Source organism: Rhinoderma darwinii, chromosome 9, assembly GCF_050947455.1.
Source record: "Rhinoderma darwinii isolate aRhiDar2 chromosome 9, aRhiDar2.hap1, whole genome shotgun sequence".
Classification (NCBI taxonomy): domain Eukaryota; kingdom Metazoa; phylum Chordata; class Amphibia; order Anura; family Rhinodermatidae; genus Rhinoderma; species Rhinoderma darwinii.
In genome coordinates, this window is record NC_134695.1 from 33,279,691 (window position 1) to 33,300,019 (window position 20,329).

General features: G+C 41.8%; 1 protein-coding gene across 1 annotated transcript in view; it reads left to right on the forward strand.

Moving 5' to 3' along the window:
- The window catches only part of TSNAXIP1 (translin associated factor X interacting protein 1), an 85,809-nt gene that overhangs the window by 38,634 nt on the left and 26,846 nt on the right, over positions 1-20,329 (forward strand). The window contains exons 6-10 of the mRNA XM_075836913.1: positions 106-302; positions 2,192-2,327; positions 7,612-7,781; positions 15,187-15,346; positions 19,140-19,270. Of these exons, the coding sequence (XP_075693028.1) occupies positions 106-302; positions 2,192-2,327; positions 7,612-7,781; positions 15,187-15,346; positions 19,140-19,270 (794 nt within the window). The remainder of the gene's footprint in view (positions 1-105; positions 303-2,191; positions 2,328-7,611; positions 7,782-15,186; positions 15,347-19,139; positions 19,271-20,329) is intronic.

Consider the following 20,329-nt stretch of genomic DNA (forward strand, 5'->3'; position numbering starts at 1 on the left):
CCGATTCACTTAATAATTTAGCAATAAATAATCTTTATTTGCGGAAAGGAATGCGCCTTTGAAGTTGTCCGTGTTGCTTGATCTAATATGTTCAGTGTTTTATAGCTCACCAAAGAGAACAGATCCGTTCACTGGAGCCCTTGAAGGCCATGCTGGTTTCTGTGTCAGAACGTTGTGACAAGAAGATTCAAGAAATTTATGAAAAAGAAAGACTCGAAGTAAGGGCTCTAAAAATGGAGAAACACAATCTTTTGAAAGTGATTGATAAATTGAAAGAAGAAAAACCCACATTGCAAGCTCAGGTAATTTTATTATATCCCTTTATCAGTGCAGTAAAAAGGATCATCGAGGTGAATTATGTAATTGGTGCTTGACATGGTTAAGGAGAACCACTTTCTAGGACAGATTGTTAAAACTAGCACATCATTTAGATGTCCTCAAAGGATAGTATAGTGTTGAGCTTAGTGGTTACAAAGTGTCACTCTATACATTGTAAAGATTCAGGAAAAAAATCCGTTTGGAAACCTCTCTTTTTGTTTTAAATTCAATTGGTAAAAAAAATATAAAAAAGCCTACGCAGATGCCGAAATATGAAGAAAATGGGAAAAGTAGATGATAGTTTGTCAGTCAAATCATGGTTTGCACTGTAAGGCCCTGTTCACACAGTGTTTTTTGCCGGCAAAAAACGCCCAAAATTGCCTGCCATTGTTTTCAAGGGAGGTGGGGTATTTTTTTTCCCACTAGCGGAAAAAAACGCTCCCTGGAAAAAGCGACATGCCCTATCTTGAGGCGTTTTCCGCCTCAAAAACCCCATTGAAATCAATGGGAGACGGAAAAAAACTGAGAACGGCGCATTTTATGGTAAAAAAAACGCTTGCGGTTTCTCCCTTTACCTGTTGAAGAAAGAGGTAAAAAAACATGGCAAAAAACGCTTGTGGTGCAAAACCACTTCAAAAAAACCGGAGCTGATTTTTCCAGGCAGAATTTTCGGCCTGCAAAAAACTCTGTGTGAACAGGGCCTAACATACCAATAAATTGTATGATAGCATAATCCAATAATATGAAAATGAAAGAAAGTAGGTAAGAGATCGAAAAGAAAAAGAGAGAGGAGGATGAGGAAAGGGCCAAAAATGGGGTAGGGGAGAGTAAAAGGACCTTCTGTTGCCACCAGTACTTTAGGGCATCCATAAAATAGGCAAAGACCTTGGATCAGAAATGCGGTGTATTGCTGGTAGTTTCCAAAACCCAATCAGTACTGTCTATAACCAGAATGCAGGCAGGAGACACATTATTCTGTAAATTTTGAGGTGATGCACCAAACTGTCTCCCAGAATTTAGGCAGGTTGGGACAATCTCAAAAAAACATGAAGGATAGTTACCTCGTGCAACCCACATCGCAAACCAAGTAGAAGACAGATGGGAAGAGACTATGCAGGTTGGAGGATTTTATACCCTGCGTCCTGAAACCTACTGGAGATGGAAGATTCACGTGACATTGTGTACAGTCGTGTGCGTTGGTCAGGAGTAAAGTGAGTTCCCAGGTCCCTCTCCCCATTGAGGACATACATAGGGTGTGAGACCTCAGAGGGGTAGATAAGCAGATTGTAGATGAGGAAAAGGGTTTAGCAGAGAAGTCCAGTAGCAGAGAATATAGTCTCAAAGGCAGTGAGGGAGCATTCAATTTCTGACGTGGTATTGGAAACAGTTTTCAACATATAATTGCCAAAATTTGAATCCGTGAATATCCTTAAACTTTTTTGCCTTGATCAACAACAAAAAAAATCTCCTTTGGGTATATTCACGCGCGGCAGGTTTGTTGCAAACATTTCTGCAACTCTAAACGGGGCTTGCAGAAATCCATGCACATGCTGCAATAATACCCCATTCAGATTTATACGACAGATTTTTAATTGCATCCATTTCTGCAACACATTTTCTGCATGTGAACATACCCTTAAAGGGATTTATGAGGTGAGAAAAAAGATGTTTTCTTTTTTTATAAACAGCCCCACTCTTGTCCATGTGGTTTGCCTGGTTTTGCAGCCCAGTCCCATTTATGTTGGAATATTTGATTGCAGTATCTTAGGATATATGGCTTAGTTCACATCTGCGTTGGGGTCTTTGTAATCAATTTAACAAGTTCTTATGTACTGGGAACAGTTTTTTTGGATGCAAACTTTATTGCCCACAGGTCTCCAAACTGCAGGAAGAGATGGAAAAGGTATACTTGATGTACAGGAATGAGTGTGATGCCCGTAAACTTCTTATATCTGATATTAATGAGCTGAAGCATCAACAAGAAGGTATTAGGCTATCCCAAGATCACAGTAAGTGATTACCATCAGAATCCGCTGTACACACAGGATGAAAGCATTCTGAAACAAGATGCAGGTTTGGAAGCTGCACGAAACTACTTTATATAAAAACTCAAATACATACTGTTTTTCTGTTAATTTTTACAAAAAAAATGCAGTGAAACTACATTAAAACTGCATTAAAACAGCATAGAAATAGCATAGAAAAGGCTACTTTCAGTCCTGACGAAGGGTGCGAAACGCGCGTCAAGGTGTTTTCTTCTGAGACCATCAACAGCCATCATGTCAGCCACAGGTAATTGATATGCAACCATGCTTAGGATTTATGTATGGTGGTTAGTATAACTATTTTGATAGATCTTCACCTAGATAGTGGGGAGGTGGATACTATATGACTCTATATCAGTTTGGAGACTTTTTACTCTTCCCATGATTGGTGTTGCTATTTACCTGCTGTATACTATGCATTACTATAACATATGGGCTATGATGGTGAATTGATTATCTCGAATTGTGTTCGATTTTAAAGAGGCTCTGTCACCAGATTTTGCAACCCCTATCTGCTATTGCAGCAGATAGGCGCTGCAATGTAGATTACAGTAACGTTTTTATTTTAAAAAAACAAGCATTTTTGGCCAAGTTATGACCATTTTCGTATTTATGCAAATGAGGCTTGCAAAAGTACAACTGGGCGTGTTGAAAAGTAAAAGTACAAGTGGGAGTGTATTATGTGCGTACATCGGGGCGTTTTTACTACTTTTACTAGCTGGGCGTTCTGACGAGAAGTATCATCCACTTCTCTTCAGAACGCCCAGCTTCTGGCAGATCACGCTGTGACGTCACTTCCCCAGGTCCTGCATCATGTCAGACAAGCGAGGACACATCGGCACCAGAGGCTACAGTTGATTCTGCAGCAGCATCAGCGTTTGCAGGTAAGTAGCTACATCGACTTACCTGCAAACGCCGATGCTGCTGCAGAATCAACTGTAGCCTCGGGTGCCGATGTGTCCTCGCTCGTCCGACACGATGCAGGACCTGTGAGTGACGTCACAGCGTGATCTCTCGAGAACACGCTGTCTGCACTGCCAGAAGCTGGGCGTTGTGAAGAGAAGTGGATGATACTTCTCATCAGAACGCCCAGCTAGTAAAAGTAGTAAACACGCCCCGATGTATGCACATAATACACGCCCAGTTGTACTTTTACTTTTCAACACGCCCAGTTGTACTTTTGCAAGCCTCATTTGCATAAATACAAAAATGGTCATAACTTGGCCAAAAATGCTCGTTTTTAAAAAATAAAAACGTTACTGTAATCTACATTGTAGCGCCTATCTGCTGCAATAGCAGATAGGGGTTGCAAAATCTGGTGACAGAGCCTCTTTAAATGTCTGTCAAGAACAATTGTTGCAAAAAGGCCTGTCCTATACACCCACGCCTGCATTTGATGAATTTATATGGACCAAAGACATAAATTTGTTTGCCAGAAAACTTTCTTTGCATAAATACCACAAAGCAAGTTCTCAAGAAAAGAGTCATACAAATCGGTTGGAGACTGATGCCCTTAAAGAGATCTACTTCATCCTCATACCATGTGGTCAAAGAGGAGCAGAGTGAAAGTTACACTATATGGACAAAAGTACCGGGACACCTAGCCCAACCCCTGAAAACAGCATTATACCTCCGCAACCAAACTTTAAAGTTGGCACAATGCAGTCAGGCAGGTAATATTCTCCTGGCATTCTACAAACCCAAACTCGTCCATCAGACTGCCAGATAGAAAAGCGTGATTCTCCACTCCACATAACACGTTTCCACTGCTCCAGAGTCCAGTGGCGGCGGCTTTACACCATTCCATCTGACGCTTGGCATTGAGCTTGGTGATGTAAGACTTGCATGTAGCTGCTCTGCCATGAAAACCCATGTCATGAAGCTCCCGGCGCACAGTTTTTGTGCGGATGTTAATGGCAGAGGAGGTTTGGAACTCTGCAGTTATTGAATCAGTAAAGCGACTTTTATGCACTATGCGCCTCAGCACTCAGCGACCCCGCTCTATAACTTTACGTGGTCTGCCACTTCTTGGCTGAGTGATTGTGGTTCCTAAACGCTTCCACTTTGTAATAATATCACTCACAGTTGATCGTAGAATATCTATCAGGGAAGAAATTTCACAAAACTGTCAATACCTATAGGTTCCAAGCCAAACAGAAAACCTGTTTCAACAATAAACGTCCATGTATATCAACACTAGAAGTAGAATACCTATAAGGACATATATAGACACTATAAATCCAGAATATGAATCACCAATAGTACAAATATAGCACTATCCAATATATCCAAAAATATCTTTATTAGAATATATTATAAAAACATATATCGCCCATCACACAAAGTAAAAAGCAACATACAATAAAATGTGGTAGTGGTGTGAGGGATCAAAATGCATCACATTACATATACATGCCATGGGGCGGTATAGTATATAGATATTCAAAGACACTGCACATAATTACACCTCATAAATTACCAGTACATGAATACATAATCACTGGATACTTGGTAGAGATAAAACAGTAAAAAAAGATCAAAGATCCAAATTAAATCGAATACCAACCAGTATTTTGCATATTTATCTCTCAACAAGACAAACCACAACCAAGCACCCCGACACACGTTTCGCCATCCGTTTTTTCAAGGGGTGATGGTCAGTGAGGAGTCTTAACCTTAAATAGGAGGAACAGGAGCTTGTGCTCCAATCAGGGAACTAATGTGCCTATAGCACAGAGAGGACCCAATTTCCCAACTACTGAAAGAAACAAAATAAAATATAACTTTTATTGATGTACTAATTAAAAGTCCAAGGAGAGACAAACTCCAATCAGAACATGTCATCCATCTCATAAGCAGGTGTGGTATAAACGAATACATAACAATTGGTTAAGGCACCTTGTAAATAGCTGTCATGTCGCCATACTGCGCCGCCATGATTCCGCCATCCCGCAGCAGCAGGGAGGCGGATACCGCATATTCATGCGTACCCATGTCGACGGCGCCGGAAGGGAGGGAGCAAGACGGCGCATACACATTGCGTAGATGCGTGCGGCCATCTTACAGTAGGGCAAAGTTGCCAGGAGTGTATATATTTATTAATTAACCCATCCGTGATGGATGCGAAACACCAGCCATTCCGAACCTGACTTGTTACAACGGTGACATCCTATTACAGTACCACACTCTAATTCAATGATCTGTTTAGAACAACCCATTCTTTCACAAATGTTTGTAAAGACAGATTGCATGGCTAGGTGCTGAATTTTATACACCTGTGACAATGGGACTAGGTGTCCCAATACTTTTGTCCATATAGTGTATGTTTACAGTACAGCATGTACAGGTTTCTCACAGGTTAAAAACAGGTATAGAAGCATTCTGACTTTCCCATAGGCTGGAAAAGCAGCTGTAGTTCTTGGCATGGCCAGCGCTTTATAAAGCTTCATTAAAGTGGTAAATTAGATAAAATGCGTTACTGGTGACGACTTGCCGAACTTAAAAAAAACTCTGCTAGGTATTTTTATTATATGGAGCATAGTCCACTATGTGATATGCTAGCATAACTGAGTTTATGATATCCTAAATGTCTAAATGCTATTTTTTGATCCTTAAAAAATATTTGTCTAGTCTTGAGTGGGTAATGTCCAGTTTATTTTCACAAGAACAATTATTATTCCCATCATGCAGCACTGTAGCTTGTGGCAAAAGGAATCCTATTTGTATGATTCAAATGGTGACCAAATGACTAGTTTTCCCAGAGTATCCTGCCTTCTGTTTGGGTCTACAGGCCTCATAATAATAATTTCTGGGGCTGTATGCACCCTACTTGTTGCTGGCCATCTACTTCATCTTTACCCTTCAACACTTCCAAACAGACCTGTCTTACCCAATGAGAAGTGTCTTCTCTTCTTACATGTGAAATAAGATCGCCTTAGTTTGATCACTTGTCCTTTAGGCCCTGTTCACACTGAGTTATTTTGCAGTCGGAAAAATCTGCCGTAAAATTCCTTCAGGAATTTTGAGGCAGATTTTGACCTGCCTGCACGCTCTTTGCTGCATTTTTCGCTGCGTCTTTCGGCTGCAGCCATTGAGCGCCGCTGGCAAAAACCGCTTTTTCTGCCTCTCATTGATGTCAATGGGAGGTCAGAGACAGAAACGCCCAAGGATAGGGCATGTCGCTTCTTTTTAATGCTAGCGTTTTTTTACCACTCGCAGGAAAAAAATGCCTCTGCCTCCCATTGAAATCAATGGGAGGCGATTTCGGACTTTTTTTTTGTCGCTGTTTCCGACGCAGTTTCTGCGTCAAAAACAGTGCCAAAATACTCAGTGTGAACATACCCTTAGAGAGGATTTGTTACCTCTCCTGACATGTCTATTTTAGTAAATACCATTATTTACTAAAATGGACAGGTCAGGAGAGGTGACAGATCCTCTTTAACCCCTTCCCGGCATCCGCTGTATATGTACGGCGCAGGTCGGATGGGGGAGTATGGAGTGGGCTCACAGGCTTAGCCCGCTCCATAGATCGAGTGTGTCGGCTGTGTGTAAGAGCCGTAACTTCAGTCTAACAAGCGGGATCCCGCTCGTTTAACCTCTTAGATGCCACGGTCAAAAGCAACCGCAGCATCTAAGTGATTAGAAACAGTAGGGCGGCCCCCGCTGACGAGCCATCGCCCCTTCTTTCCCCCGCGATGCGCCGATGGTTGGCATGGCAGCCCGGGGGCCTGATAAAGGTTCCCAGGTCTGCCATCTTTGTACTCCTATGAAGTCCTGCTTCCGACAGGGCTTCATAGGAGACTGTCAATATAACGATATACATTAGTATTGCAGTATATCATGCAAACAAATCAGTGATCGCTGGTTCAAATCCCCTAGGGGGACTGGTAAAAAAAAACTAGTTTAATAAAGTTATTTTTTAATAATTCTCATTTTCCACAAAGCATTAACATAACCCCATTGCCCTTGTGCTGCTTCACTCGATACTGAACAAAGGTTCACATGCATACATTTGCAAGTCAAGGATATGTGATATTGGATAATTTTCCTCAATAAATAAATGAACAAGTGTAATATTTTTGACTCGTTTGTTCGATTTGGTTCTCTTTATCTACTTGTAGGATTCGTGTGAAAATCGGATTAACTTTCAAGCACCATGTGTGTATATATATATATATATATATATATGTATGTATGTTATTGTATTTATTTATTATTATTGTATAATTTTGTATTTGTTTTATTGCAGAAGAACAGGAAGAAGATCCAGTAACTTTATCAGTAGCATTAAGAATGGCGCGCAACGATCTCACAAAAACTCAAGTTCTACTGAACACATTAAAAGCTGATTATGGAGATGTTGTTCCCAGAAGAGACTTTGAGAATCAGGAGAAAAATCTCGCTACATGTGTGGAAAAGGCAAGTCCATTTACAAGTATACAGGGCTACATCCTCTGTCTGCACCAACCCCTTGTTCATCAACATAGTTGACTCCTTACCTGCTTATTTTAATGTTATACTGAGTTCTAGACACAAATGAAAGATAAAAAACGGACATAATTGTTTAATTTTGCCATGGACTTTGACCAATGGCAAGGCCCAGGCATCACGATGTTCTGACTTGTGGGGCCCCATTAGAAAAACATTGGTAAGCCGTGTTGCAGTCCATTTCTGGATTTCTTAAACGGGTTGTCCGGTTTCAGCAAATTAATGTTATTTTTTGTATAATTAAAAGTTATACAATTTTCCAATATACTTTCTGTATGAATTCCTCACGGTTTTCATGTTCTCTGCTTGTTTTTATTCAGTAGAATATTTATTGTTTACCTCCAGTGGATAAAATTCTGTCCTGGTCATGTGATGGTCACACAGGTGCACGACTCGTTACAGTATGTGTATCAGAGCTGTGCCTCCTAATGATCCCAGCACCTGCGTGTACATCACATGACCATGGACAGAATTGTATTTACTGGAAGAAAACAATGAGTGTTCTACTGAATAACAACAAGCAGAGATCTTGAAAACCGCAAGGAATTAATAAAGAAAATTGTGTAACTTTTAATTATACAACAAGTAACATTCATTTTCTGAAACCTTTAAGAATAACTATCCTTTTTGTGTTGTGTGTATGATGGGTATTGTCAATTGTAAAGTAATACTTAAATTATTACTAGTTAGAGGTGGAAGAAATGTAATAATTCTGATATTTGCAGATGCAATTTTAAAATTCGGGTATGATGAATTTGCATTTCTGTTGAAACAAATATCAAAATATGTTAGTGCATTCATTGAGCCCATACTCGGCTTTCTATGATATTTACCATACTGTTTTTGTATAAGGCTGGGTTCACACGACCTATTTTCAGACGTAAACGAGGCGTATTATGCCTCGTTTTACGCCTGAAAATAGGGCTGCAATAAGTCGGCAAACATCTGCCCATTCATTTGAATGGGTTTGCCGATGTACTGTGCAGACAACCTGTAATTTACGCGTCGTCGTTTGACAGCTGTCAAACAACGACACGTAAATGGACTGCCTCGGCAAAGAAGTGCAGGGCACTTCTTTGCCACGTAATTTGAGCTGTTCTTCATTGAACTCAATGAAGCACAGCTCAAGATTTACGAGCGTCTCAGAGCGTCTCAGACGCCTCGTAACTTACGATGAGGAGCATTTACGTGTGAAACGAGGCAGCTATTAACAGTCTGTCTTTTCACACGTAAATGCCTCTCATCGTGTGAACATACCCTAAGGGAAATCAGACTGTGATAGGATAAACAATATAGAAAGGGAGAGGGCACTTCATTAGGGTATGTGCACACGGTAGCAGGCTTTTACGTCTGAAAAGACAGACTGTTTTCAGGGAGCGTGTATATCATGTGCAACGCTGGCGGCAGTTGACTTGGGAGACTGCCTTAAATATGAACTGAGCATCAGGAGTTGGTTGGGAATGATAGTGAATGTGCGCGCTGGCCCTTTAAGAGATAACAAGGGAGTGCGCGCGCTGGCCCTTTAACAGATGACAAGGGAGTGCGCGTGCCCTGTGAGACATTGAGCGGCCTGCCGGACTGCGTCACATTGTCACCGCACTCCTCCTTTTCCCTCTGCTCGCTGCCGCTCTGCACATAATCTCTCATAGGGCGCGCGGGCACTACCTTGCTGTTTCTTAAAGGGCCAGCGCGCGCATTCACTATTATCCCCAACCAAACCCTGATGCTCAGTTCATATTTAAGGCAGCCTCCCTGGTTATCTGATTCCTGAGCAACTGTGGTGCAACTTTAGATTGTTCCTGTGAAGGTTCCAGTCCGTATCCAGCTACCTGCAACCAGTCCTTATCCAGTTACTTGCTACCAGTCCATATCCAGCTACTTGCTACTAGTCTGTATCCAGATACCTGCTACCAGTCCGTATCCAGCCATTTGCTACCAGTCCATATCCTACTACCTGTTCATGGCCTACTACCCGTTGCAAACCTGTGTCCTGCTGTCAACCTGAGACCTGCTACTTACTTTGTACTTGAGACCTCAGACCTGTACCAAGCCTGTTACGGTATTGCCTGCCTTTGACTGACCCTGCGGTGTACTTCATCGTTGTCCATAGAGCCAGCTGCTACTCACACCCCCACACCAGGACAAGGCTCAATGGGTAGTGACCTGATAGCCTGCAGACAGGGCAGCATAGATGTAATGTCGGGGTAGGGAGACAGACAGGTGAGCCCTAATCTACCCGCCACTCAGTCTCTGCCTACTTGCAACGACCCACCCTAGGCGAAGGGGTACAACTGGGCGACGGTCCCTACACTCAATAGGTGCACGACAGACAAACAGACAAGGGTACAAAGAAGCCAGGGAAATGGGGAAGCTGCCCACGGGGACACCGTGAGCAACAAGCGAAGTGAACGAGCCGAGTCAAACCAGGAGATGAGCGAGGTACAAAAACGCAGAGCAGAAGAGTAGTCAGTAAAGCCAAGGTCAATCACAAGCAGAGGATCAGTAGTTCTAGAAGCTGCAGCAGGGCCAGGAAACCAGCAGAGAAGAATCACAAGCAAAGGAGGAACAGGAAAGGCAGGTATAAATAGACAGAGGGCGGGAGCTAGCTCCGTCTGGCCAGGCTGTGATAGGCTCTCCCACTCCTAAGCCTGCCATCCTGGGTGGTGGAAGATGGAGTCAGTCTCACAGACATAGAAGCAGGTGCAGACTGATTAACTATGGGCGTCGACACAGAAGTTGTGTCTGGCAGATCCTTTACAGTACCCCCCCTTTTATGAGGGGCCACCGGACCCTTTCTAGGTGGACCTGGTTTATTGGGGAAACGAAGGTGGAACCTCCTGAGCAATACCCCAGCGTGAACATCCCGGGCAGGTACCCAAGTCCTCTCCTCATGCCCGTATCCCCTCCAATGGACCAGGTACTGGAGGGAGCCTTGGACCATCCTGCTGTCCACAATCTTGGCCACCTCGAATTCTACCCCCTCAGGGGTGAGAACAGGGACCGGAGGTTTCCTCGAGGGAGCCAAGGACGGGGAGCAGCGTTTAAGGAGGGAGGCATGAAACACGTTGTGTACTCGAAAAGACGGGGGCAACTCCAGTCGGAAGGAGACAGGGTTAAGGACTTCAATGATCTTGTATGGCCGTATAAACCGGGGAGCAAACTTCTTGGACGGGACTTTAAGGCGCAAATTTTTTGACGATAGCCACACCAGATCCCCGACCACAAACAAGGGGTTAGCAGAACGTCTTCTATCTGCCTGAGTCTTTTGTATGCTCTGGGACGCCTCTAGGTTCTTCTGAACCTGGGCCCAGACTGTGCACAGTTCCCGATGAACGACATCTACCTCGGGATTGTTGGAACTACCAGGTGAAACGGAGGAGAACCGTGGATTAAACCCAAAATTACAGAAAAAGGGGGAGACCCCTGACGAGTTACTGACCCGGTTATTAAGGGAAAATTCGGCGAGGGGAATGAATGAGACCCAATCATCCCGGGAGCTGCACCTTGATCAGCAGCAATATCAGAGACTAAATCAGAATCGATCGAGGAAATGATTATACCTGGAGGCAAAATACAAGCAGGATCTTCCTCCGAAGGAGGGCTGGCCATGAAGCTACGCGACAGTGCATCAGCCTTAATATTTTTAGACCCAGCCCTATAGGTGACCAAAAAGTTGAATCTGGTAAAAAATAACGCCCATCGAGCTTGTCTCGGGTTTAGCCGGGCAGATTCTAGGAAAACCAGATTCTTGTGGTCGGTAAGGACCGTTACCTGGTGCCTAGCCCCCTCCAGGAAGCGGCGCCACTCTTCAAATTCCCATTTAATGGCTAAGAGTTCGCGGTTGCCAATATCATAGTTACTCTCAGTGGGCGAACCCTTCCTGGAGAAGTAGGCACAGGGGCGGAGATGGGTGAGGGACCTGGTACCCTGGGACAAGACAGCCCCCACTCCCACCTCGGACGCGTCAACCTCCACGATAAATGGCTCCATTTGGTTGGACTGAACCAGCACTGGGGCCGAGATAAAGCACTTCTTAAGGACCTCAAAAGCCTGGACAGCCTCAGGAGGCCAGTGGAGGAGATCAGCACCTTTGCGAGTGAGATCCGTAAGAGGCTTAGCGATGACCGAGAAGTTAGCAATAAATCTCCTGTAATAATTAGCGAACCCCAGGAAGCACTGTAACGCCTTCAGGGAGGCAGGTTAGACCCATTCCGCCACAGCCTGGACCTTGGCGGGGTCCATGCGGAATTCATGAGGAGTGAAGATTTGACCCAAAAATGGTATCTCCTGCACCTCAAACACACATTTTTCGGTCTTAGCAAACAGTTTGTTTTCCCGAAGGGCCTGGAGCACCTTCCTGACATGCTCAATGTGGGAGGACCAGTCCTTGGAAAACACAAGTATGTCATCAAGGTACACTACAAGAAATACCCCCAGGTAGTCTCTTAAAATCTCATTTATGAAATTCTGGAAGACCGCGGGAGCATTGCACAACCCAAAGGGCATGACGAGGTATTCGAAATGACCTTCGGGCGTGTTAAACGCAGTCTTCCACTCATCCCCCTCTCTGATGCGGATAAGGTTATAAGCCCCCCGTAGATCAAACTTAGAGAACCATTGGGCCCCCTGAACCTGATTGAAGAGATCAGGAATCAAAGGAAGGGGATACTGGTTCCTTACAGTGACCTTATTCAAGTTTCGGTAGTCAATGCATGGCCTAAGACCACCATCCTTCTTCCCTACGAAGAAGAAGCCAGCACCTACCGGAGAAGTAGAGGGGCGAATGTAACTCTTGGCCAGGCATTCCTGGATATACACTCTCATGGCTTCACGTTCGGGACAAGAGAGATTAAATATCCTACCCTTAGGGAGCTTAGCTCCTGGTACCAAATCAATTGCGCAATCGTATTCTCTATGAGGTGGTAACACTTCGGAGGCCTCTTTAGAGAAAACATCAGCGAAGTCCTGAACAAACTCAGGTAGAGTGTTCACCTCCTCAGGGAGAGAAATAGAATTAACAGAAAAACATGACGTCATGCATTCATTACCCCATTTGGTAAGATCCCCAGTATTCAAGTCAAACGTGGGATTATGCAACTGCAACCAGGGAAGGTCTAAAACCAAATCGGACGATAATCCCTGCATCACCAGTACAGAGCACTGCTCCAAATGCATGGAGCCAACAAGGAGTTCAAAAACAGGGGTATGCTGTGTAAAATAACCATTAGCAAGAGGAGTGGAGTCGATACCCACTACCGGGACAGGTTTAGGCAAATCAATTAATGGCATAGCTAGAGACATAGCAAATTCCACAGACATAATATTAGCAGAAGACCCTGAATCCACGAAGGCACTGCCGGTAGCAGACCTACCACCAAAAGAGACCTGAAAGGGAAGCAAGATTTTATTACGTGCAGGTGCAGACTGGTCGACACAGAAGTTGTGTCTGGCAGATCCTTTACAATAGATATCTGAAAGATTCGCGCTAGTCCAAATATGCTGCCAAAATTCTGTTGGGAGGCGGGTGATGGTCAGGTTTGTAAGGTCAATAGTTTATTGTTCATATATAGTTAATCCTTAGGAAGTTTTACAGATTTGAGATAAATAAAATACAATAAAACGTATTATTAAATACAATAAATGAATGCTTGCCATAATAAATTAGATGGATTTTGTTTTTTTTTAAATGTCTAGGATCCTAATTATTACCAAAATGTAACTAAATTCTAGGTTGGCTTCACATGTGAACAAGTAGCATTCTTCTGGTGATGTATGGCATCACAAAATAGCGCCTCCGCTAAGGGGGCCTGTAAGGGACATTAGGGTTTGTGGGTATTTTTTTAAATTCAGATCCTAGACCTCACAAGAATTCAGATCCCCCATACTTCAGACCCAAAATACAGAACTGTGGAATACTGTATGTTGCCAATACATAAGCAACAGGACATAAATAGTAAAGATAAATCGTAAAGAGGTTGAAGGGGGTTGAAGTATGGGGCAGGCTCACGGTCTGAGCCTTCTCCATATGCTGCAGGTATTAGCTGTGTATTACACCTAAAACCTCGCACTAACGGCCAGGTTCAGAGAGAACTCTGATCCTGGCATTTTATCCACTTAGATGCCACGGTCAATATCGACTGTGGCATCTTTGCCGTTGACATGGGCGGCCCCCTCCGACTGCCCATTCATTGCCCCTGCAACGCTATCGTGGGGTGCCAATAGTTGTCATGGCAGCCCAGGAGCCTAATGAAGACCGACAGGTCTTCCATCTTTCTGCTCCTGTTAAGCCCTGACGGGTCTGCTTTCAACTGGGAATTTGATGAAGTAGTGATGCTTCTGTCCACGGTTTACTCTCTGCCAAGTATCCTATAAATATTTAGTTCCATGCTGTATGAAATTGTGCATCAATAAATGACAAAGAAAATCACAAAGATTCTACGTTTAAAAAGTGAGGCAATATTCCGTTTTGGCTGGTTGTATGAAAGCATATATAGAAAACTGTGCTAGAAGTGTCAGGATAAATAACCAATGTAGAAAACCATTTCTCAATCAACGCTCTAAGCTAACAAACGGTAGAGGTTGTCTTCATCTTCTCCGTGACCCCTACAGGCTAACATCTGCTGTTGCTATTGTCATGGGGCAGGGTAAGGTCAGCATTTTACATCCCTTATGGCAGTAAATTAACTCTTTCTGGTCAAGCAGAATATCTAAAACGCCCTTCAATCAAATTAATCAGCAAGGCGACAGAGATTAACACAACACGGTTGTTGTTTAAATATATATGTGAAAACTTTGAAAACGATTATATCGATATTATAGTTAAATGAATAGATACTCTGTGCACTGACTAAACAGAGGAACTTCACTTAAAGAGTAACCATGTTTTCATCAAACTTTTGATAGGTAATAGAGACATATTAAAAGTTTCGATCCGTTGGGGTCCGGGTGCTGAGACCCCCACCGTTGCTGAAACTAAGCAAAAGCGTCAACTGAGTGCCCTGCACCTTCGGCTGTGATCGGCGCTACCTGTCAAGCTGAAGATGCGTCACATGGAGGTTCTATGTGAGCGGTCTTCAGTCTGACGATGAGCGCTGATCACAGCTGAAGGAGCAAAGCTGACGCTTTTGCTTCGTTTCAGCAACGATGGGGGTCTCAGCACCCGGACCCCCACTGATCCAGACTTTTGATATGTCTCCATGACATCAAAAGTTTGATGAAAGTGTAAGAACACCTAAAACACTACAAGCCCTAGTGCTCTATATTATTAAGCATTGTTCCAAGACTGATGTTAAAGAAAGACATTAAAATGTATTTTTCATGATCTTTATCAATACAGATAGAACTTCTTCAGAAGGACCTCTTCCAATTACAGAGCGAACACAAGTCACTTCTAGAGATTAACCAACAAGTTGTACAGCAACGTGATTCTCTCTGCATGGAAGTGGATGACCTACAGACAAATAGAACCCCCAGGCCAATATTGGAGAAATGTGAAGGTATGTATAACTTTTCTTCTATGTTTTTTCCCTTTAATGTTAAAAATACTTTCAGTATTTTTACATTGATAATTGAAAAAAATAAATTAAATATGATATTTCACATTAATTTTATTATTAAAATTACGTTTTCATTAACATGACTTTCATCAGTATTAACATGTAAATACATGAAACTTTGTAATATACACTATCTGGACAAAATTATGTGGACACTTTACCATCACAACTACACGTCCCATTCCAAAACCATGGGCATTATGGTGTTTGGGCACCCTTTTGCGACTATAATAGCCTCCACTCTTCTGGAAAGGATTTCTACAAGATTTTGAATTGTGTCTGTGGGAATTTTTGCCCATTTATCCATAAGAGCATTTGTGACGTCAGACACTGATGTTGGACGAGAAGGTCATGCACGCAATTGGACATGCTGGAACAGAAAAGGGCCTTCCTCAAACTGTTGCTACAATCTTGCAAGTATACAATTGTCTAAAATTAATTTTTATGTTGTCAAATTAACATTACCCTTTACTGGAAATAAGTGGCCTAGCCCAAGCCCTGAAAACGGTTCCAGACCATTATCCCTCCTCCACCAAATCTTGTATGACACTGGCGCATGCTATGTATATTTATTTATATTCCCCAGCACTGAAGATATTGTCATCCTTCACTTCAGTCCCTGTCCCCAATGAGGCTCACAATCCAATTTTCTTATCTCAAATGCACACGGGCCAATTTCAAAGGAAGCCAATTAGCCTATCAGTATGTATTTGGCATGTGGAAGGAAGCCAGAGTACATAGAGGAAAAACCCACACAAACACCAGGAGAAAATACAAACTCCATAAAAGATGTTGCCCTTGGTCTAATTCAATTCCAGGACCCCAGCAAAGGGAACAGTCCCAACTACTAAGCTTACATTTGTTATGTTTTCTGAAGGTTATTAATTGTTTTTTTTGATCAATAAGTTTTTATTGACGAAACTTAGGCTTTGTTCACATCTGCGCTAAGGCTCCGTTCCAACGTTCCGTCAGAGCTTTCCGCTGGAACGGAGCCCTGACAGACACAAACGGAAACCATAGGTTTCCATTTCCATCACCATTGATGGTGATGGATCCGGTGCCAATGGTTTCCGTTTGTCTCCGCTGTGCAAGGGTTGTGTCGATTTGACGGAATCAATAGAATGATCAGGATAAATGTTCAAAAGCCTATCAGGAGTGAGATACCATCTCATATGCTTCTTCTTTATTTGTTCTAAATAGTTGATACAGCGTGAAGTACAGGCTGACCAAATCGTCGCTTTACACCATTGGGCAATATAGAATTTCTTGTTTAAATTAGATTCCCATCTGTGCATGTAGTCCAATTTACCTGGGGAGGAAGAGTTGGCGATATGTTATGGCTAAACCTCTTTCAAAACCCTTTTTATTAAGTAGAAGGTTTTTGAGTATTGAAAAAGGGTAGTCGGCCTTGAGATACAGAACATTAATGCAAAAGTCTTCTGATTTGGAGATATTGGTAAGATACCCTTTTTGGCAATGAAGTATTATGTATAAAATGATCGAAGGGGAGCATTACTCCTTCCCGATATAGAACTCCCATGTGACCAATACTCGCAGATTCCCACTCTCCAAGGTTCAGCCCAGGAATGTGGTACTCCAAGGTTCTAAGAGATCTGTGGTGTAGGGGGAAATCAATAATTTTTTTATCAGAGATGAGCGAATTCGAAACTGACAAAATGACCTTCATAGAAGTTAGAGGATAAGGCTTATGTAAGGGTTCAAGATACTCAGCTTCCAATAGGCGTCTAAGGGAATTCAGTTTAGCAAAGACTTTTTCGATTTGCAACCATTTGTGATTAGAGTCTAAGGACCACCAATCTCTCACAGAATCTACAATAGATGATTTATGATACAATGAGAGGTTGGGCACTCCCAACCTTGAAGGTTATTAATTTTTATCATTCTTCTAACTTCTTTTTTCCAATACTATATTTGAATCCTACATCTGCTAAAAAAAAAAAGAAAGACAAAAGTATTTATTAGCTAATCAGAAAAAAATGACGACACCAAGTTTCATAAGACTTTCATCAGACGGATTTATAAATGAACATCTAACACTGACATCATTCCAGTGTAGAAGACTAACCTCTTCCCACTGCAGCCATTTTTCAGATTTTCATTTTCGCTTTTTCCTCTCCACCTTCCAAAATCTGTAATGTTTTTATTTTTCCGTCGATATAACCATATGAGGGCTTGTTCTTTGCGGGACGAGTTGTAGTTTTTCACAGAACCATTTATTATACCATATAATGTACTGGCAAACAGTTTTTTCCCATTCCACCCCACAAAATAATTTTTTCCCAGCGATTCCTTCATTGTTTTTTGGGTTTAGATTTACAGCGTTCACTGTGCGATAAGAACCACATGTTAATTCTGCCAGTCAATAGGATTACGGCGATACCAAATTTATACAGTTTTTTTTGTTTTACTACTTTTACAAGGAAAAAGCAAATTGTTAAAAATAAACTGGTATGAGGGCTTATTTTTTGCAGGACAAGCTGTAGTTTCTATTGGTACAATTTTGGGTACATCAGACTTTTTCATCACCTTTTATTCCATTTATTGTGTGAGATGAGGTGACCAAAAACAGTGATTCTGGCATTTGAAATCATTTTTTTTTTTACGGTGTTCACCATGTTACACTTCTTATATATTGCATTAGCCAAATGTTGGCCTGATTTGTACGATTTTACATTTATCACTGCTGATTATGCATTGTTTACACATGGGTATAAAAACCCTGCCTTGCACATGTCAATTTAGCTTGAAAAAGGTCCTATGAGAGGACCGAAACGTAGCTTGTCTTTGAAACATGGAATAATAACCACATCTTTGTTTGACCTCAACTCTTGGAGTGCTGCGGTCATTTCTGCATATATATATATATATATATATATATATATATATATATATATAAAAAAGAGAAACTTTGCGGCACTCCAAGTTATATATATATATATATATAAATAATTAAAAAAAACAACTTTATTTAACCGTATTTAAGAAAAATTATTAGTTCCCGTAGGGGACTTGAACCAGCGATTGTTAGATGGCTTGCCTGATATTCTGCAATATTAATGTATAGCAGTATATAGTTTTTCTGATAGGCACCAATAGATGGCAGACCTGGGGACCATCATTAGGTACCCAGGCTGCCATGACAACCATCGACACCCCACGATCGCGATGGGGGTGGCGATGGAATGTCAGAGGGGGCTGTCCCATGTTAGAAACGGCTTAGATGCCGCAGTCACTAGTGACCTTGCTCGTTACACTGACGTGTCGTCTGTAACATACATCCAACACGCTCGTTTTATGGAGTGAGCTCAGCCCGTGAGCCCCCTCCATACTTTCCCCCCTGACCCCCGCTGTACATATATTGCAGAGGTCAGAAAGGGGTTAAGCTTCTGAGAATGCAGCTGTTTTTCTGGTTATCAAGGTAGGCACTCCGTGTGATGCCTCTAGGGGGGAATACTTCCATTTTACGGCATGTGATGGAACATGGCACAATTTTGTTTGGTAGATTAATTCTGAATGTATGAATGATTATATGAGATTGGAGGCATACAGAGATAAAATATGGCCCCGTAGACTTCTCTGGGTGCTGTATTATGTCTCTGTATAACTCAGAGATTGTACAGAGCTGTAATATACATAAGGCCTAACTTGCAATTCAAGAACAACTCATAGAGTTATATCATTTTTAAAAAGTAAGTTGGTTTCCTTTCTGCAGATATCTTTCCTGAAGGCTTCCAACGATGGTCAGAATTATCTGACGGAAAGAGTAGTGATCAGCTGGTGGACCTGTTACTGACAGAACTAGGCACAATTATTCTCAAAGAAAAGGATTTCTTTCCAGGCATGGTAGGAGTTTCTGTGAAATCTTTATGACATATCACCAATGATCTGAGAACTTATGATTGTACTTAGAAGGAAGGTACTTTGAACTATTTAGTTTACCTCCATATAATTGTTGGTGCAAAGGAAACATCTGTTGTTGGTTCAATTTCTGTCTTTATAAAAATGACGAGACTATTCAGAAACTGACTGCGTAGTATAATAGTGTCTCTATAGCAATGCAGTCCTCCAGAGTACACGCTAGCATAATAGCTTCTGTTATTACTGTGATGCGACTTTAATGTTTCCCTATGGAAACATGGTGTTTTTGCCATGTTATGTTGCACTTTTTTGTAAAAATGGCAAATATTTTGACTTATTTTTGACTAAAAACAAAAAAAATAAGTCTCAAAACAGGTATAAACATACACTTCTATTTAACGCATTCCGCTAATCTTGTTGTTAGTTGAATGCATATTTCTCATTATTATGTATAAGTGATGGAAATATCTATTTGATCTTTTTGTTATATCAATTATAAAAAAAACTAAAAAACTTTTGCTGAGAGTAAAACAAGTTACGAGAATAGATTTGCCATACCCAGACAGCCAGTGTGTTAAAAGCCCCAACAATGTCCATTGGACGATGGGAAAAATGTGGTCTGGTCTGATAAAAACTCTACAGGAAACTCCAAAATTTTCTAAACTTCCAGTAAGTAGCCGAAATATAAAAAAATGTGGTATGTGTTTTCAGAACAGAGTAAATTGACTGCTATATGAATAAGGCTGCCTCATTTTATGGCTGCAGTTTAGCCATTTACTTTAATAAGCGAATGCTCCATACCATAGAAGTAGGAGCCCTCGAATATGAAAATGTAATCTCCTTTAGGCCTCATGCACACATCAGAGCTGTGCACGAAGACTTTACGGATTGCCTATGGGTCTGTACTACGAAGTTGTAGAGACTTTGTGTGCTGCCATGTGGTTTTGTCAGAAGATATTCTCCACTATTGTTACATTATAAAATTATTGTCCTCATGGCGCCATATGGTGCCGTATTTTGTAGATATTCTCCATTTGAAGAAAT